The sequence below is a fragment of the Dromaius novaehollandiae genome, chromosome 5 (genome assembly GCF_036370855.1).
Source record: "Dromaius novaehollandiae isolate bDroNov1 chromosome 5, bDroNov1.hap1, whole genome shotgun sequence".
Classification (NCBI taxonomy): domain Eukaryota; kingdom Metazoa; phylum Chordata; class Aves; order Casuariiformes; family Dromaiidae; genus Dromaius; species Dromaius novaehollandiae.
Window position 1 is genome coordinate 41,478,723 of NC_088102.1, and position 19,329 is coordinate 41,498,051.

At 38.9% G+C, this 19,329-nt stretch overlaps 1 protein-coding gene across 3 annotated transcripts; it reads left to right on the forward strand.

Annotated features, from left to right (window-relative positions):
* The first annotated feature begins 153 nt into the window (after window positions 1–153).
* DNAL1 (dynein axonemal light chain 1) lies at window positions 154–18,473 on the forward strand. 3 transcript variants are annotated; one of them, XM_064512567.1, is made up of 10 exons: window positions 154–305; window positions 3,243–3,281; window positions 7,062–7,171; window positions 8,157–8,212; window positions 9,818–9,873; window positions 10,262–10,341; window positions 10,556–10,634; window positions 11,061–11,187; window positions 11,609–11,755; window positions 14,274–18,473. In XM_064512567.1, exons 1-10 carry the CDS (start codon window positions 303–305, stop codon window positions 14,318–14,320), a joined length of 744 nt encoding a protein of 247 aa, XP_064368637.1. In that variant the 5' UTR covers window positions 154–302; the 3' UTR covers window positions 14,321–18,473. The 3 variants fall into 3 exon arrangements, with proteins under 3 accessions (XP_064368637.1, XP_064368638.1, XP_025951568.1); XM_064512568.1 differs by having other exon boundaries at window positions 11,663–11,755; XM_026095783.2 differs by lacking the exons at window positions 10,262–10,341; window positions 10,556–10,634.
* Window positions 18,474–19,329: the final 856 nt, after the last annotated feature.

The window sequence follows — 19,329 nt, forward strand, 5'->3', positions numbered from 1 at the left end:
AAGTGAGGCGGTTATCAGAGTGGGGACCCGGGATGGGGGGACGGGACGGGGCGGCGGCCAAGCCCCGGCTGCCACCGCCCTCAGCCGACTCGACACCCCTCCGAGGTGTCCCATACTGCGTCGCGGAGTGCCCCCTACGCAACTTCCGGAAGGGGGACTTTCTCTGTGGTCGTGCGTCTCTATGGTTGCCAGGTGTGGTTGCCTTCGTGCTCGCCCCTCCTACCTGGCCGAGCAGCCGACGCTGCGCATGCGCGCGAGGCCGCTGTGCCATAGCAACCGGAGCGTTAACGGTAGCAACGGCAATGGTGGGTCCGCTTAGTGCCGGCGCGGGTAGGCGGGCGCCCGGCGGGGAGGGCGCTGGGCCCGCGGGGTGGCGGCCTGCCTGGCGGCGCGGGGGGCCCGCCCGGCGGGCTGCCGGGGGCTCGGGGCGAGGCTGAGCTGGGGCGTCCCGGGGCCAGGGCGGACCGGGGCCTGCTCCGGGCGGGGGCCGGTGCCGCCCCCCGGCGCGGCGAGGCGGACGGGGCCGGGCAGGCGGGCGAGCCCCCGTCCCCGCCGAGAGCGGGGCGGCGCGGCGGCGGCCTCCCCTCACGGCTGCCCCCGAGGAGTCCCCGGGCGGCGGTGGCGGCAGCGCGGAGCGAAGCGCTGCGCAGCCGGTGCTCCCCGGGCCGGGCTCTGGCGCTGCGTGGCCGGGCACGGCGCGGGCTGGCCGCGGGACAGCCCCGTGCGGCGGCTGTGGCGCTGGAGCTGTGGCCTGTTACCGTGCCCTGGAGAAGAGGGGGTCGGGGGTGGATCGAAGTAGCGGGAGCTCATTAATTCACCTCCTGCAGTTGTTGGGACTCGGGCACATCATCATTTAAACAAAAAAACCCTGAGCTACTGGCTGTTTTTAAGACAGTGGTATCTGCAGTTACTGCACTAAGTAGCCTGGTTTTTGTTGCTGTGAAATTCTAATTTACTTTACTTAAGCGTATAAATAAATGTATGCAAATGAAGGCAAAGTGTCACTTTTACTTTTTCCTGTGGGTCTGAATTTTGTAAATATTCTGTGTCAAAATATTCTGTGTCCAAAAGCCATGTTTTTTGGGGCAAGGGGGAAAAACAGAATTATTTGTTATGACTTTTATATGTACAGGGGTCTTCTCCTCTTTCCCCCTTCACGTACTGTTTGTCTTCTTCCTGCAGTGTTGATGGTGGCCATTCAGGGTGATGATTTCAGCTTTTGATCATTTGGAGAGTTGAATGCTTGAAGTATATTCCAGTAATATGACTTTCTTTAATCTAAATCCCTGTAGGAGAATTTTCAATATGCAGGTAGAGAACACCTGCAAATAGGCTCTTCAGAGGTTTCTGTTAACTCCCTTGGCAGAAGATAGTATGATTTGTCTAAAGAAATTTCAAGTGCGCTTCAAGGAACAAAGCAAACCCCCTAACACACATTCTCTTGATAAGCCACTTCTGCTGATTTTTGTATTTTCCACAATATTATATTATAATACCAGTCAGGTATTATAGTGGAAGAGGCAAGTCTGTAGAGGTCAGGGAAGAAACTGCTCTTTGTGTTCACAGGGATCACTAGCTTCAAAATCCGGTCTGTTTTTGGTGTGAGTTTGAAACAGATTTAGGCACTGGTCACATAAACCAGTTTCTGTCTTTAATAATGGGTGGCTGAAATCCTGCACCCAGATGCCATAACAATGGATTAGCATGAAAAATAATGCAGGCAAGTTCCTGTCCAAAAAAAGTGATTAACTGGAAGCCAGTTGGCTTTCCTGGCACACTGGTCCCTTAATGGGACTTGATGAGACCGTCAGAGGGGGATCTAGCGCTGTGGTGTCCTAAACAGAAGGAGGTCACTCAGCTGCTTATCTGCACCAGGCACCAGGGAGGTACTGTCATAGCACAGATTTATCAGGCTGTCTACAGTTGGAGCGAGAGAGAGCCAGCTAGCTAACTATAACTCAGTGTAGGCAGGATTAAAATGAGTGTCTCTCAGCAGAAGGAAGTAGCTAGAACATCTGGGGATGCTTAGTGACATATGTCTAAATGAAGGCATATTTTGACATTTGAGATGCATATTCAGAGTCCTTAGTATCCAGGGTCTTGGCCTGTTTTGGGGCATTCAGTGACTGTCCCCATTCTTTTATTTGCAGCTACCACAACTGTTGCCTTTTATCATCGGGTCCAGAATTTCTAGTGTTCCAGAGCAATAATAACCTTGTAGCTCTGTGACCTGAAGGAATTACCTGTAAAATTTTGGGTGGAAGTCGGTTCATTGGTTTTAACCTACACAGTCATTTTCTTGGTATCTGATTACCTGAAAAGCTGCTTCAATCCACATGTTGTAGAGCTACCCTGAAGAGCAATAGAGATGTTCAAGCTAGAGTCTTCCTGATTTTATAGGAAGGAGGCTGTTGAGCAGTTTTTGTGAGCGACCAGTCTCAGTGGAACTGTTTTCATCCAAAAGACCTCTTGGAATATATTTAAAGTTTAGGATATGTTGAAGTGTCTCTATGTGCTACTGTTTTTGGATAGAGATAGTCATTTGGCTTTGATGACACTCCTAATGAGAGCCAGAAGAGCTGGAGCTAGTGGCAATAGATGGTTGGTCAGTGGGTTGATCTGTAAAAAATCTTGTACGGTAGCTCTTAGACTTTTTTTAACTGAATAATGTATGTTTTTCAATAACAAGATGTGACTGGATGTAAAATGAAGAGAAACAAATATAAACATTCCAGACTGCCCTTGAGATTTGGCAAGATGTGCCTTATTTTGCTCAGTGAATCTTAACAGGCTCTGTCTTTCTACCTATTCGTTGACTTACTTTCAGACTGGAAGTTGCATAATACATAGTAATAGAAAGTGTGTAGAGGACTAGACCATGTTTTTTAGTACAATAACTTCTAACTTCTACAATTAAATTTCATCATCAAAACTAATAAGCAGTGTCCCTAACCCATTCTCCAGCCTACGCAGAGAATAAAATCACAAAGATGTGCTTGTATGAAGTCAACTGATTCCTTGTGAAAATGCAGCTGAGTACCCCAGAAAATAAACTTAAGAACCACTAAGGAGTTGTGCTCATTCCTACTTCTTAGAACCAGCTATAGGAAGGTAATAGAGGAAAGTGGTAGAAAGGGGTTTACAAGCAGGTAAGCGAGAGAAAAAGGAGAGGAAAGCAGTTTGCAGTGAACAAGCCATCTAAAAATTGCAATGAATGTTAATTTTAATTTGTTTATTTTTAGGCGAAAGCAACAACTATCAAAGAAGCTCTAGCCAAATGGGTAAGTACTAGAATGGGTAAGTACTAGAACAGTATCTCGCTGGTTTGCATTACTCTGCGGCATGGATTTTGACTGTATTCAGATAAATTTATTTTTCAAACTTTTTTATAACAAATATGTTTACTTGAAACATCTGCTGCTATAATAAATTTCACAAAGTAAAATTTTTATTACTAATATTGATATGCAGTAAATTCTCTTAGAATTTCTTTGTGTTCTTAAAATTATATGGCCGGTAAAGATGAGTCAGTTTTGATGTCTTGCCTTGTTCTGCTGAATATGCATTGATAGAAGGCCTGAAGCTACAAAGAGATTCAGCATAGCAGCTCAGGATAGCTTATATTTTAATTATGCTCTGTTCATTTTACCTGAGTATAATCCCTCTCACAGAATAAATAGGTACAAAACACTGACTGTACTGAAGTCAGTAAGATATCTGCCATTGCCTTATAACAGTGCTAAAATGAGTGTATAGAAAAAAGCTACCAGCAATGCTCAGAAATTCACCTCCCTCACCCAACTTCTAGTGGGTTCATTTCAACACACAATATTTGCTTGTTTAGTGTAGTGGTGTAGAATAAGTTTAGCACTGTTGTATCAGTGTTTTTCTGCAGCAGTGATACACAGGCCTCTTACATTGGCCACTGTGCAAAGCTTAACTCAGAATGAGTTTCTTATTTGTTTTTCTCCTTCAAGTACACCGTTAATACAGACAGTCACTGCGTGTGACTGAGCTGGTCTTGTAACCTTCTAGAAAGCTGTTTGTTGGAGGGGACATGAATATCTTTTCCAATAATGCTATAGGGTGCCTCTGGGGTCAGGTTCACAGTTCACTGAAGTCAGTGAGAATTTTCTGCTAATCTCACTGAATTTTAGCTTAGTGCATAGATGTGCTGTTCTGTGTATATGTAACCCCCCTCTAGTTCTGTCCAGCTGCTAGAGCAACAGCACAAACAATTTTGGTCTCTAGAAGATCTTTGTATGAGGTAATGTGGGCAGGTGCAGCTGAAAGCCAGATCTTTACCACCAGCTTAAGGTACTACACTGTAATTGAAGATTATTTCCTTTTTGAATGTTATCATTGTTTAGTACTTTCAGTATTTCCTTTTTTTTTTTTTTTAAGCTACACTGGTATATCCCACAAACTTGACTCCTGCTGTCATAATAAGAACCAGAATGCAACAGCTTGTGGAAAGTAGCATTACTAGAGATGTGAATTGAATATAAAAAATTCTGATATTTTTCCATTTTCCTCCCTCCAAAACCTCAACTCCATGTCTCCTATTAAAGATTTATTTTATATTTGCTCTTCCATCATGTGTTTTGTAGAGATAATAGAATTATGTCAGTGAGTTTTTATTAAGTAAGAAGTGCTGAATTTGCTTTTCTGTCTGTGTTGTTTTGGGGAGAGTTTCAACTCTTCATTTTCCTGCTCTTAATCTGAATCCACCTGACTTGTAAAATTGGATCTGATGTTGAGCTGCATTCCAGATGTTTTTCTTCCCTTCAACTTAAGGGTTTACTTATGCCCTGTTTCGAGTCAGGATGAAGTTAGTTAACTCAAGGAATCTTTAACTTAGCAAACAGGAATCCTTATCTTAAAAAATGTCCGTTGTACTAGTGGTTTCTCTATGGCTTGTTGGGGTAGTTCATCTGACCTTTTTTCTAGAACTGGGTGGCAGTCAGGGTGAATTTTCTTCTGCAGGTGCTCACTCCTGACTACAGTCTGTGTTGGGAGCTCCTTCCCTTTCATGTTTTTAAGAAACAAATCATTTTATTGATTGGTATAGGCTGATAGATTATAAATTGAGTATAAGTGCAAATACATACAGTATAATCCTTGTTCTTAGAAAAGAAAATAGAAGGTTTTTTTCACCATATTCTAGCATAATATCTGACATGCTTCTTATTTTCTAAGTTGCTAATGATGAGCAAAAGATCATCACACTGAATTTAGACAGTGAATGCATAGGGCAACATGTTGATTTTTCTTTAAATTAAGCCACCTGAAGTGTTTGGGGCATAGAAGAGAGAAAATAATGTTATCAAAGCTTATTTTGCATTTAAATTACTTTGAACAACCATGTGAAGTATTACATAAGGTTACTGAGGTGAACAGTCAATACCTGATCTTATGCTATGAGATTACTAAATACTTCTGGGATGCAATTCATTTCATTCTAAAGCAGACATATAAAATAGGTCAGGCCTCAGCTTTCTCACTTTTCAATTGGCTGAGTAAAAATGGGAGAGAAAACAATATTCCCTGTTTCTAAAACCTGAGTAGATTTCTCCTTTGTTAATGGACCTCCAGTCTTCCCACTGAACACTGAGCGAACTGACAAAATGCTCTGTTTGTTCTGTCAAGGAAACAGCTGTCAAAACTGGTGTTCCCATCTAAATAAGTACTTGTTTGAAGTGTTTACTCAATAATCACCATCAGTTCAGAATTTTAAAGGACTTAATAGACTGCAGCTTTTAAATAAACACACCCAAACAATGAAGTTATGACCATTTTTGTAAAGCTCTGAACTTACTAAAGTATTTAGTTCTAGAAAATTATCTAGAAAATTATATTATTCCTAGATTATAACTAGGAAATCTGCCTTTTGCTATATTCTCTAAAGCATGAAATTTTCTCCTTTCCTTTTTTTAATGACTAAGTGGGGGTGTTTTTTTTTTTTTTTAAAGTTATTAGCTCTGTGAATGGTAAGGATTTAATATTTTCTCTAAATACCAACTTTTCCATTATTTCTAACCAGAATTTCATGATCCAAAGATGGAATATAATCAATCTAGCTTCAGAATTCCCTCCTCTCTCCTCTTTGCTCTATATTTTATTTTCCTTTATTGGGTAAGAGCGTAAACTGTTTCTCTTTTCATGCATATGTTCCTTAGGAAGTATAGTTGCATGCAAGAATTACCATCTAAGCTCATGCATATTTTGAGGCTGACCTCAAACTACCACCACAGCTGGAGGAGCAGGAGTCACAGCACAGAGTTCATGAGGAACATCTGGAAACTGTCCAAAATGGTCAAAACCATGGAAAGACCTGAGAAAAATGCAGTTGAGATTCTACCCCAACACGCGCTCCCCTGCCTCTGGGAACAAGTGCAAGTCTCCTAACTGTACTTCATGGCTTATGGATTTCCAGCTGCATTTTGCGTTATTTGTTCACCTATAGTTGGCTGTTTCGCTAATGATTTCAGCAGTTTAGGCTGTACTGGGCAGCTGTAACTATGAGGAAGTAGGATGAGTGTAGCTTAGTCCTGATTTTTTGTTAGTGAGTTTTCTGGATGAAGTAGGAAAGAGATTTTTCTAGCAGAGTTTTTAAGTATCTGCTTCTGCTACAGACTGGCCCTAGTTCCCATTTGTCGGTCTCCATGGAAGTACTTTGATTCAGCATTTCAAATCTCTGGCTAGTCTCCATTTCATTTTAGCAGAGGATAGCTGAATCAAATTGCTCAAATGTAACACAACTTTTTTTAAACAAAGAACGTGTGTGTAATGTATAAGTGTTTTAATACCTTGGAAATAAGCAAGCCTTCTCCTCTTTACTTGCCTTCCCCCCGCCCCTTTTTTTAAATTCAGGCTATATTTGTGATTTAGTGGAATTGGGTTGTTGGGGCTGAGGTGTCATTCAGAAAAGCAACTCCAGTAGGTATCTTGATATTCAAAATGCTTTCTCTTTTCATTAATAACTTTTAGTAGTATGTTGTATTAATTTATAATAATTGCATGTACCAGTGAGTATATTCTTTGCCTTCTCTTTTATTTAGGAAGAAAAAACTGGACAGAAGGCTTCAGAGGCAAAGGAGGTGAAACTCTATGGCCAGATTCCTCCTGTAGAGAGGATGGATGAATCTCTCTCCATGCTTGTTAACTGCGAGTAAGTTCTGTTAAAAGCAAATTGGAAGACAAATATTGTCTTCTCTTTGTATTAATTTTCAGTTTTTCTGTTGTCCACTATGCAAACATGTATTTACTATGTTTAATTGTGGCCTTCAAAGCAGCACCTTTTTTTTTTTTTTTTTCTCAGCTGGGCTTCTCCTTCACTCTCAGTTCCTGCTTGTTTGAGGTTTTTTTCCTATGATTCCTATCACTCAACTGAGAAGATGTTAGGGTAGATTCTGTATTAATATTTGTCCTCAGAGAATTAGCAGATTGTTCACCAGTATATAATTACAGGTCCGTGTCTGGAATCTACCAACTAACAGACACATTTGCAATCTATTTATTTATTTTTCTTTGGTATTATAAACCAGAGAGTCTGGAATACCACATCCACTGGTTCAGGCTCTTTCTGCCTTTACTGACAACAAATCTGAGGTGCTTCCTAAAATACAAGTTGTACTGACTTGTACAGTGTTAAGATTGTAACTGCACAATGAACTGTCTTGGTGAATGTGCCCAAATGGCAAAGTGCAGCAGCATGCAGAGATACCTGAGTATCTCTGGGTACCAAAGCAATATGGCTGCTGTTTAACTGATCAAACTGTTGTAATAATATCCATGTTTGAAATGAGAAAGCGAGAGAAAAGTAGACCTAACCAGGACTTTCAGAGAGAAATTACAGCCATTTCAGAAAGAAATGGCTGTCTATTTGTTAAGGCTAGATACAAAAAGATAATCCCATATGTGATGTAAATTACTGGTGGTAATTTCCCAGAAGCTAAATAAAGTTGCAGAAATCTTGATGGTCTGAGGGTATTATAAGTCTGTTCACATATTTAGTTAGTTCACCATCTAATGAGAGAAAAATAAATTATAATTTATTCCTAATGTAGTGGTATTTGGAAGTGGAACTCTTCTTGATACAGTGATCCCTCTTATACTGTCAGCATAAAAATGATTGATTATTCTTGTTTTTAAAGGAAGCTGTCATTGTCTACAAACTGCATTGAAAGAATTGCCAACTTGAACAGCCTAAGTAAGTGACAAGCCAGTGGTTGATTATATTCATTTTCTAGTGGCTTGGACTGGACATATACCATAACATGGATCTAGCTGTATACCTAGTCTTATCCTTATTAATTCCTTTACCGTAGAAAATTACATGTGATTTTTAAAATTACCGTTATTGGAGAATGCGTGTTTAGCAGTAAAGATGTATTAAAGCATGTATCCATGTGCACTAGTCTTGGCAGTTGTCCTGTGCAAGTTTAACAACAACAAAAATCCATACAGAAAACACCTTTACAGCACCCAGTAGGCTTGGGTTGTGATATTCAACATCTAATCAAATCCAGAGTGATTTAATGACCAGTTTCCACACTGATAATGGAGAGAGTCCGCAGTTCAACAGCTTTTTATCTGTGGTGGTGTCTGTTGCTGAGCTTGTAGGTCTGGGTGGAAAAATGTCGTGCTATTTTGCAGTCGGTTTGGTTATACTGGTTTTGATTCTGGTCATACCTGAAAGAGGTGTGTTGGGGGTGAGATGGAGCCAACTGTCTACAAGTGGAACTGAATTCTTGTTTCTTGGGCAGCTATTCTGGATCTATGAAATCTTGAAACCCATCGGGTTGCTGACTTTAGGGCAGAAACCTTAATGGTCTGTCCCCAAGTTGTGGACTCTGTGGCAAGGAGCTGCAGGTTTTGGGCTGGAACTTCCAGGCTTTTCTGTCCACATCAAATTGCCAGGCAGACAGACAAGGAACCTGGAATCTCTTCCTCTCCAACTACACACCCATGGGGCTGTCAGAGGAGCCTGATGAACTTTACTGCCTCTGTAATATGCTTAGACTTCCACAAATTTGCAAATACTGATGGGGAAAAAACACTCCATTAGAGTCTTTCCAAATAACTACTGTGAATATTTCACTTTGATTAACTCTGTCACAAGCAAAAAATGATTAAGCAATTATAGAAACGTGAAACAAAAGTCTTTAGTGGGAGAAAACTTTAAAAGCCTTTAAAGCATCTTAAATGTTTATATTAATAAAATGTGGAATCAAAGCAACCAGTCTGTACCAAATATTTGATCCTGCAAGCAGACAAAATATAACCACACGGTCTGTCTTTTAAAGGTTTAGAGTGCGAGAAACAGTTTCTATTGCTTTCTGTGAAAGAGAGAGAAAGCAGTGCTTATAGCTATGAAAAACATATTTGCTTTGGTTCATTGTGGAGAGGAAGCTGAGAAATACATTTAACCATCCAGCACTCTTTTCAGACAGAAAAGATTAATGTTAATATATCTTCCTAGTTATAATTATGTTGAGTAGATAATTTTGTGTAAAGGACTACACCCCTATTGGGGTGTAGCTATTGGGACTGAATTTCAGCTAAGTAATATACCAATGAACAGTTTTGTATTCATCTATGTGTTTCTGAGCTATCTGCCATGGACTGGACATTCCTGATGATCTGTGTATGTAGAGAGTTTTGCTTCTATTATGTCATTCTTTTTTTAATACAGCTTATTCAGAATGCAAATATTTTTAGAAGTAGAATGTGGGGTTTTACCAGACTTATAGCATCTTCCTGCAATTTAAAAAGAATCTCTGATTAATAAGAAACTTTGTTTCATCTGTTGCAGAAAATTTGAGAATTCTGTCTTTGGGAAGAAATAACATAAAGAACTTGAATGGATTGGTATGTGCTTCTTAGCATTAACTAATATTCACTACCAAAATGGAGTGCTCTCTTGAATTTGGATCACTGAATTCCCCTTATTGCCTAACCATTCTTTTCATTTTCTCCCTTCACTACCACCTTTTCACCATCTCACATATTGCTTCTGAATTTTCAAATTCTCTTCCTCTTTTTTTTTTTTTCCTTTTTACTCTCCTTATGTTTGGAGACTTTTTAGGGCTAATTTACTGCATAACAGGATATTAGAAAGGGAGAGTTCTTCATTTTTGATGATGAAGAACAGAACTTTTATTTTAAAACTTTTTAGGTTTGTAAAGCACTTTAAATTCCGCTAGCTTTACATGAAAATAATTTCTGCTAAAATTTTGAATATGGAATTTTCTTCCAGAAGGTACTTGGATTATGGTTCTTTACTACAAATATTGGCAATCATGTGAACACATGGTTCATGAGTGACGCTTTTTACAGGTAACTGGCACTCTGAGCGATATGACTTTGGGGGAAAAGATGGTGACAGGACTAAGTCTGCTAGGCAGAGGAAAAATTGTTGGGGAAGAACAGGATCAATTTTGTTGCATTTGTATTAATGCCAGAAGAATTATTTTTAATCATCTGATTAATTAAGCCAAATGAATATAGAAAATGTTTTCTTCCTCAAGACTGGTTGTATTTTCTCCTGCAGAATGTCTCTCTTCAAGGCTGTTCCCACCTTCAGAGATGCCATATCCCTTAAGCGTGAAATGTACAGTCAATGTGTAATGGTTGGTTTTAAAAAATACCTCTGTTTTTGAGGGAACTGTGAAAGCAATTTCTGGCCTACAGATATAAACATGCATGCACCTGAATCTATTCAGTCCCTCTTACTGTATAAAAATCCCTCTAAAGTGGTTGTTGAACTGCAGTCACTTTGTACATACTTACAGTGCACAAACAGCCAAATTCCTTGCTATTCCTTGTATTATTCTAGTATTGTGACTTCTTCCCTCCTAAATATATTTCAGATCCTTTGCACTTAATTCCCATGGGTATTTGTCATGCATAATCAGGGACCTGCTTGAAAGGATATGAGGACCAATATACTTTAGTATTTTATTACGTGAGATGACCTGTAGGGTGTGAAGAAGGGAGAAGCTGAAGAATAAGGAAGACTTACCTTCACTTATTTGAATAGTCCTGTCATTTTCCAGGAGGCAGTTGCAGATACTTTAGAGGAGCTGTGGATTTCGTACAACTTCATTGAGAAGCTGAGGGGGATCCGTGTAATGAAGAAGCTGAAGGTTCTCTATATGTCAAATAATTTGGTGAAAGACTGGGGTAAGGCAGGCCTGTTTGTTCTGTAACTTCTTACATTCTTATGGGGAATGCATAGGTTAAGTCAGTAAGTGGAAAATAGTTCTGTTTATTCTAGGAGCTAAGTTTTACTGATAACCCTGCAGAGATGCACAGAATCCCTAAATCTCTGCTCATGCATGAGATTACAAATAGTTAGAAAATAGTTCAAAATTTGAATATAATTTCTAAGCCCAATGGATTTTGTCCTTTGAACCATCTTTCTCTGACTTCTTTTAAAATTCATGCCTGTTCTATAACTCGATACCAATTTTTGCCCAAACAGTCCCCATCCTCTTGTATCCCATGCTATTTGTGTTTGTATTGACTTTGAAAGGAAGGTTTGCTGCAGATGTACTTTCCATGTTCCACAATCTGGTTGGTGTTTTCACATTTGTGGTTGCAGCAGAGTTTGTGAGACTGGCAGAGTTGCCATTACTAGAGGATCTGGTGTTTGTAGGCAATCCACTACAAGAGAAATACGCCTCTGATCAGAAGAACAGTTGGATTGAAGAAGCAAGCAAACGAGTGCCCAAGCTGAAAAAGCTAGATGGTGAGTCTGGGGCATGAGGCGATTGGTGTAAGTTGATAGCTTAATAAAAAAAAGACCACAATGAAATAAATCATAGCCTCAGAAATACATGTGTGACCATGTAATACTCCTCTTCTCCTTCCTCTCATTTGAGTTATTATTCAGAAGCAGACTAGCTTCTGACAGCTGCATTTTGTAGCCCTGGCCTCAGGATCTTCTGAAAGTGTCTAATAGATTTCAGAGTGTTAAATCTATGGGGCCTTGCAGCTGGGCTTGATCCTTGAAGTTTTCCAGTCAAATAGTTCTAGCACCTGACTAATAAGGAACTGAAACATACGTTTGTTTATTTTTAATACTGGTTTGAAGTTCTCTTGTGGAGTTCACACATTGACTTGTGTAATTATGTACTTACATATTTAGCATTAAATAAGTTAACAAGGCATTCATCTGCCAAATGGAATTATAGTTTTCACAACAAAGTCGACTTCCAATTTTCCCCAAAAAAGATGGTGACATGGGGGCCTGGGGATATATAGGTGCATGTTCTCTGTTTTGCCTCCAGTGCAAGGGCAGGTTTTTAAAACTTCATGCAAGTTTCCCAAATGCCTGGATATGCCCCTTTCTTCACTGCAGTAAGCCTCAGTTTATGAGCTCTCCTCTGCTGCTTTCTTTTTTTAGTGGCTGATATGAAAATATATTAAAGCATGTCCTGATTAGTGAGTAAAAGCAATACAATTTTAAACGCTATTTTAAAATATATTATTTTCTGCTAATGGAGATATTAACTGTTCCCCGTTATCCCCTGTTTACTAAAGCAATGAAGAGAAGAGCGAGATGGGTAACATTAGTAAAGAGAGTAGCAGCAGGGAAGATATGGGTGTATAGGGAGCAACAAGAGGACCACATTAATACAGTGAGCGATGGATGGGAAATCAAAGCCAGATCAACTGAAATAACAAGAATTATGGAGAAGCTGAAGGCTGGTTAGAGGGCTGTACTGCTGTGAAGGATGGCCTGCAATAGTCCATTCACTGGTGTAACAGAAAATGTTATGTGAACAGAGAAACTGGAGTAGGGCAAGTATTTGTATGGGCAAAGGGTAACCTTGTTAATACACGGATACATCCTTAGTTTCTTAAGCATTCTTGCAGCCTGGAGCAATGGTAGGTATGAATTAGGTATGTGTATTTCCTATGCAATGTAGAAAGAGAGGGAGATATTTAAAAATGGAAACCACAAAATATAGAACGTGGAGTAAAGCAAATCTCAGAAATGCTGTAGCAGGACATAAGTTTCTTGTGACTGCAGTGTCCCAAGATCCTGCTATGCTTATGCAGTATATGTGAGATGACTAATATAGGGATCTGAAAAATGAGTAAAATGGTTGAAGATGTTCTGGATGAAAATAGGCATTGATGGTATCTTTGGGCAGGTGTCTTCTTTCGCTTGGTTCCTGTGCCAGGATGCCTCCTCAGAAGTTAGGAGCCTAACCATGACAGATATCAGGCTGCTTTGTTTTTATTTTCAGTTTCCTATCTGTGAAAAAACAGAGACACAGTGCCCCAATCTTGCAGTAATCAAAGAGCTCTCACCCCAGAGCCTCACCAGTCAAGTCTGTGTTTCAAGCTGATCAAGGCATGAGTATGAACCTACAGTTCCCATTTCCCAGGTGAATGTTCTAGTCACCAGCACAGGTGGATTGACATATACCTCCACACCCCTGCTATTCTTGTACTGTTTATTTACACATGTACTTTACTGTGCTACTTCAGTGTGCTGTGAGCTCACCTTGCTATTGAACCTTGCTAGCATGGGGAAAATATCTAATCTGATAAATCTTTTTGGGGCTGTTAGCACTGCAGCTTATTTTAAGTTCATGAATACATCACTATTAGGTGGTATCCCCAGCCTTGCAGTCTGTCAGGATCTGAGGTGCCCCTGCACTGTGTTGCATTCATACCTTGTGTAGGGTATGTTCATACTGTGCAATGAAGCTTTAGTCCAAGTTAGCTCTAAGAAGATGGGACCATACTGCTTTTTGGATCCCCACTAATAATTGGCACTATATTTTGTAGTATAGACATCCTGGTTAGGTATCTTTGAGGATGTAGCCTGTACAGTATGTCATGGAAATGGCAGTACAAAGTAGGAGCCCTCCAAGAGGAAGATTGAGTGCTAGTTGGATGCTAGCAGTTGAAACATCACAGCGCATCTTCCAGTGACCAAGTTAGGCTGATCTTTGTGGATCATGCTTTAATACTTTTTTACCTTTAATATTTTTTTTGCTACTAAAGAAGTTGGAAAAGCATCCAAGAGAAGATCTCATCAGTTGAAGCCTCTTCTAGTTAAGAGAGATTCAGTTATGTAGGAAGTTGGTGTCTATGGTTAGAAGCAGTGGCAGCAAATAGTTGTGCAACTCTTTCTTCTTTCTGACAGTCCAGATAAACTTTCAGGTATATCAACATCAACTATACCTTTCTCTGCATAATCTATTTGTAAATCTTTGCAGATTTGTTCTCTTTCTCTCTTTTTCTTTTAGGTATCCTAGTTATTAAACAAGAAGATGAAGAAGAAGGAGGAAACTGATAAAGCTTTCTTGTTGGGTATTTAATTATTTAAGTATCTCCAGAATGCCTCAGTACATAGAACTTTTATATACGTTTGTTTTGAAGAAAATCTTTGGGCAACTTTTAAAAGACTAGCTTATCTCCACAGTCTCTCACCTGAAGAATTGTTCAGTACATAGAACTTTTATATACATGTTTGTTTTGAAGAAAATCTTTGGGCAACTTTTAAAAGACTAGCTTATCTCCACAGTCTCTCACCTGAAGAATTGTTTTCCAAAATCTGGGCACACCAGTTTGTTAATCTCATGTCACCTTCTGGAGAGACCAGTGGAACTGAGTTTATCTGCTGTTTGACTAACAAGAGATCTTTATCTAATATAATACATAGCTATTTTAAATCCCTGATTAGTGATGCTTGTTGTTCATTCTTGGGTTATAATAGAACAGTTTTAGCTTGTTAAGTACAGCTGACCAACATTATTATTTGAAACACTGAGGCCAAAAGAACAGCACTGTGTTTTAGAAAGACTTTACAGGCTTTATTCCGTTTAATTTTGTTGTGGGAGTCCCTTAGTATTTTCAATACGTGAGTTTGCCTTGTCTGCTCCTTAACTGTTATGCCAAGTAGGCCCTGTAGTTGTGGACTTGCACAGAAAATAGGTATTGGTCTGATGATCTCTTGTTACTGGCCTTAAGTCTTGAATTGGTTTTCTTGCATTGAACTCTTAACTTCATTACTTAGAAGGCCACATATAACTTCTTACATATTTATTTATTTTAAAGAAGCAAAAGCACCTTTTTACGTGGTTTCAGGTGAGACTAAAATATTTGCTAGTTTTTTCTTTGTCTTTTATAAGATGCTATTTTAGATTGGAATATGTAGACTGTTAGCCTGCAGCTGGTTCCTGGTTTCTTTTTGGCTGATTGAGGGACGCGATCCTTCTCAGCTCTGGAATTTTCATATTACTAAGTAGGCTAATAATCAGAAACAAACAGTGAACAAAAGACCTGACTTTGAGGATATAAAATTTTGGTTGTGAGGATACTTGGTTTTTTTCCTAAAGCACAGATTTAAGCAGTGTGTGAAAGGTTTATGTAGTTAGTGACGAAGGTAAGATGAGGTGGGAAGTAGGCACTGGAAAATAAATATTGAAGTGCTAAATGTGCTGAATTGGAAGGAAAACAGTTCTGTAAAGTCCCCATATGTGACAGGTAACTGTTTTGTAGTGAAAAGCATTAAGTACTGATGAAGACATGTACCTGATTGCACTACTGGGGGCCAGTAGTGACTTTTTTCCTCCCCTCTTTAGAGAACAGATCAAGTGACCTGCATAGATTTTTCTGCAGCTTGTTTTTTTTTAAGCTTTTCTTCTTATTCTTGGTGCCATCTTTGTTTAAATTATAATGGCAACGAGTCTATTTGCTGGTTCCAGAACTGATGTAGAAGGGATGGAGGCAGAAATCGACTTTTAATTATTTTGTTTGTGGAGGTGTGGCGGGGGTCAAGATTGTGGAAGCCACTGTACAAGAAGAGAACGGTTACGTTGGCCCAGGCAACAGTAGTATTCAGCTCTTTTTGTGATGTGCAGGAATACTAAAGCTCCAGGTCTAATTGTAATAGATGATGATTCTAGCGCTGATCAATTTCTAAGTGAACAGTATGAAGTAGAAGCTTACAAGCAAATAATTATAGTTCTGTTTCAATATATTCTTTCTAGTTATTCTTTTCATTGTTAGGGCAATTCTTAGGCATTCCAACTGAAATTGGCAATTGCAGGTAAGACTTAAATTCGATTTAGGTCCATTTTGTGAAATAATGTCAGAAGAGCAGTGGCAAAAGCTTTAGACATTCTGAACAAGCTATTTCCAGACAGCCGTTTATCCTGACCAGAAAGCTGTCTGTTTCTTAATTAGCTCACTGGATTTATCTTATGGACAACTTTATACCCATATGTAGTTTCTTTTTAGAATTATTTTCCTGGCTTTATCACTATTAAAGTCACCATTGACCAAGAAGCATGATGGGAGACAGAATATATAGCTAGTCAACACCCAGGTCATATTGGCTTCTTTCAAAACTAATCCATTCGGTTGACTTGCAGCCAACCACTTTTGGAAAAGTGGATGTGCTTCAAGCACATGCATAATGCAGTGCTTATGACAAACTCAGTCTCTACTGACACCATCTTCTGTGTTAGAGCAATGGGGAATTGGCTTGTGCTCCCGACTACTGTAATTAAAGTGCGTTTAAAATGAGCCAGAACTTGAGTGGAAAGAAACTTGACTTCTGACTATTGCCAGCAAATGGAAATGCCAAATTCATATACGCAGTTGGGAGAAGTTTTCAGAATTGAATATTCAGTGCTCTTGTCATGGAGTATGGATGGCCACAAGCAATGTAGCTGTTTTCTCATATCAAGATTTCTACAGTTATGGTACGTATGGCTAAGTTAGCTCCTTGAATGAAATAAGACAGGGGTGTGGATATGAGAGAGCAGTCTAATGCCATGTATAATCCTACTGGTGGACTTTTAATATCTAAATATGGTCTAAATACTGTACATTTATGAAGGCAGAGTTAGATACAGAAAATACTCTATTTTGTGACGTTCTGAGACCAGAATATGAAGTTGGGACTATGTGGTGATACTTTGAACAAACCATGGCTCCACTGATGAGACTTGGACAACAAAAGTACGGTTCCGGCTCTTGTAAGTGACAAATGCAGTCTATACATACGGTAATTATTCCAAGAAAACTTTGGCAATTGTTAGTTGGTAAAGCTGGCTTCATTCTGTGGCCCATTGTCAACAGCTCTTTTCACAGATTAACAGCACAAATTCTCTAGCTCTTCTTCAGAGCAGCATTATAAATACCACAAAAATTCACAACTAAAGGAATGGGGCATCTAGTTAAAACAGCAGTAAGGTATGCTGTAAGTATAAGAAGGTTTTCTGTTCCCTTTTGTCCTTCATGCAGTGATAACTTCCAGCATGTAATTTAAACACTTCTGATAAAAACTGTCAGTCTCAATAGAAACAATATGGTAAGAAAAAGTAGACCATGGAACTCAGATAGCTGTCAGAGACTCCAGCTTAGAGCTGGGTGGAAGTTTCAGCTTAATTTTGCTTTGCCCGATGAATCATGGTTGCTTTCATGAACAAATCAAAAAACCCCTGAACTTTTTCTCCTCCAAAATCAGTAGTTTTTCATACATTTTAAGATTTGCACTTTAAAATTATGCAGTGGATGTGGTAGAAGATATATATATATATATATATACACACAGATGTAGAGAGAAAGCAGCTGATTTGCATATTGATGGTGTTACACCATGTCATTTAGAAGCTAACAGCGAAGATTGGAGGCTGACTCAAAGAACTGTCTTTCTGTAGTACTCTGATCATCAATATCTCACCACATCCATTAAAATAGTAAGCACATTTTTATTCATGGATGAAAAGAACACCCATGTAAAACTCTCAAGCCATGTGGAATACTGCTTTTCCCACTAGAATTATGGAGGATTAGCATCCACTTTATTCCTTAGAACAATTTCCTAAAATAATATTAGTAATAGAGAAATAGGTATTTTACTTGCTTGCTAGCACATTTACCTGTCTTAAAAGAGCTGGTGTGTGGAGTGATATATATTGAAAACTGTTGGAAAAATGTGAGAAGGGACCTGAGAGCTGGCAGTTCTTCCTGTCTACTTATAGATCACTCAGGTTACACTAGAAGTAGCCTCAGCTAAAAAAAAAAAAAATCTTCAAGCAAGAGAGCACTTTTAACATCTGCTTTGGTTATCTTTTCTATACAGTGATTTTGTAGCATGACCAAATTGTTTAATTTGCTGTGTTTAAATTATTTAGGCCTATGTTTATAAATGTTGTTCAGTGAAATGTGTTAAAAAATTATAGAATGTTATTTTATACAAAAAATTTTGGCTGTTGTGTAACAAAATAGTTCAGCTTGTGGACAGCTTTCAGAAATTAAATTTTGTTCTCATTAAACTTTCCTAGCTGCTCAGGGAGCAACGTATTTATAGTATGTAAATACTGTTCCTTTTTGCATCTATATTTTAGGATAGGAAATGACTTAGGCTTTAAAAATGTTGATATATTGTGATTGTTGTCATCTGAGACATAAATATTTTTCAATATTTTAAGTAAGACATTGTTTGTTAGATTTTATTCCTATATCCTAAGAAACAAATCTATTACTTTCATAAGGGGAGAAAAAAAACAAATATGATAAATAAAGGTTTGGTCCTATTTTAATACAAAATTACTAATTCACTTTGAAGCTGAATTCTGTTAATAGCAATATACAATCAATTTCATTAAATGAGGACAGGAGAAGGTCGCTGCTTAATAAACTTCTGTAATAGAAACTTTAGCCTTCAATAGACGTGGTCACCGTAACGTAGTCTCAAAGTCAAATATAAAAGAAAAAGCTTTCTAACCCATAGCTCACAGCAGTCAGTCTGAATGAAGACAAGAGTAGCATCATGCAATTATGGGTGTAATGCTGTTTAAAAAAACATATAGGGAATTACTGCCGAATTCCTCAAAATACCACTAACTCAAAAATTCATTTAAGGTCACAAATGGCTTGTCTTTCAGTAATTGAAGTAACCTGTGGGAAAACTTGGGCTTGGAAACACTTAACCCGCCCCCCCCTCCCCCCAAAACAAAACAAAACAAAACAAACTCCAGATCAAAACACTTGTGAAGTTTTTGGTTATCCAAGCCTTGTTTGGATGCCTTTGCTATTTTAATACTAGGTAGTCAACCTTTCCAGATGCACACTAACATTTTAGACAGTTTGCTTTGACATTAAGACAAAACACCTTATTTAAAGCCTTAAAGAAACAGTGGTCTGCTATCGTATGTGAAGGCTTTTGTGTTCCCTATTTTGCCTACTGAGCAAAATACTGCTTACTTCCCAAGTGGTATTTCTGATTAACAGCCACATCCGCAGGAGTAAATTAAAGCAAGAGTGCTTAAACTGAGCTGCACAAAGAGT

Excerpts from the sequence above, each read along its gene's own strand:
- DNAL1 (XM_064512567.1), top strand. Across the intron at positions 7,172-8,156 it reads TCCATGCTTGTTAACTGCGA|GAAGCTGTCATTGTCTACAA; the intron begins GTAAGTTCTGTT and ends TTGTTTTTAAAG. Across the intron at positions 11,756-14,273 it reads CAAGCTGAAAAAGCTAGATG|GTATCCTAGTTATTAAACAA; the intron begins GTGAGTCTGGGG and ends TTTTTCTTTTAG.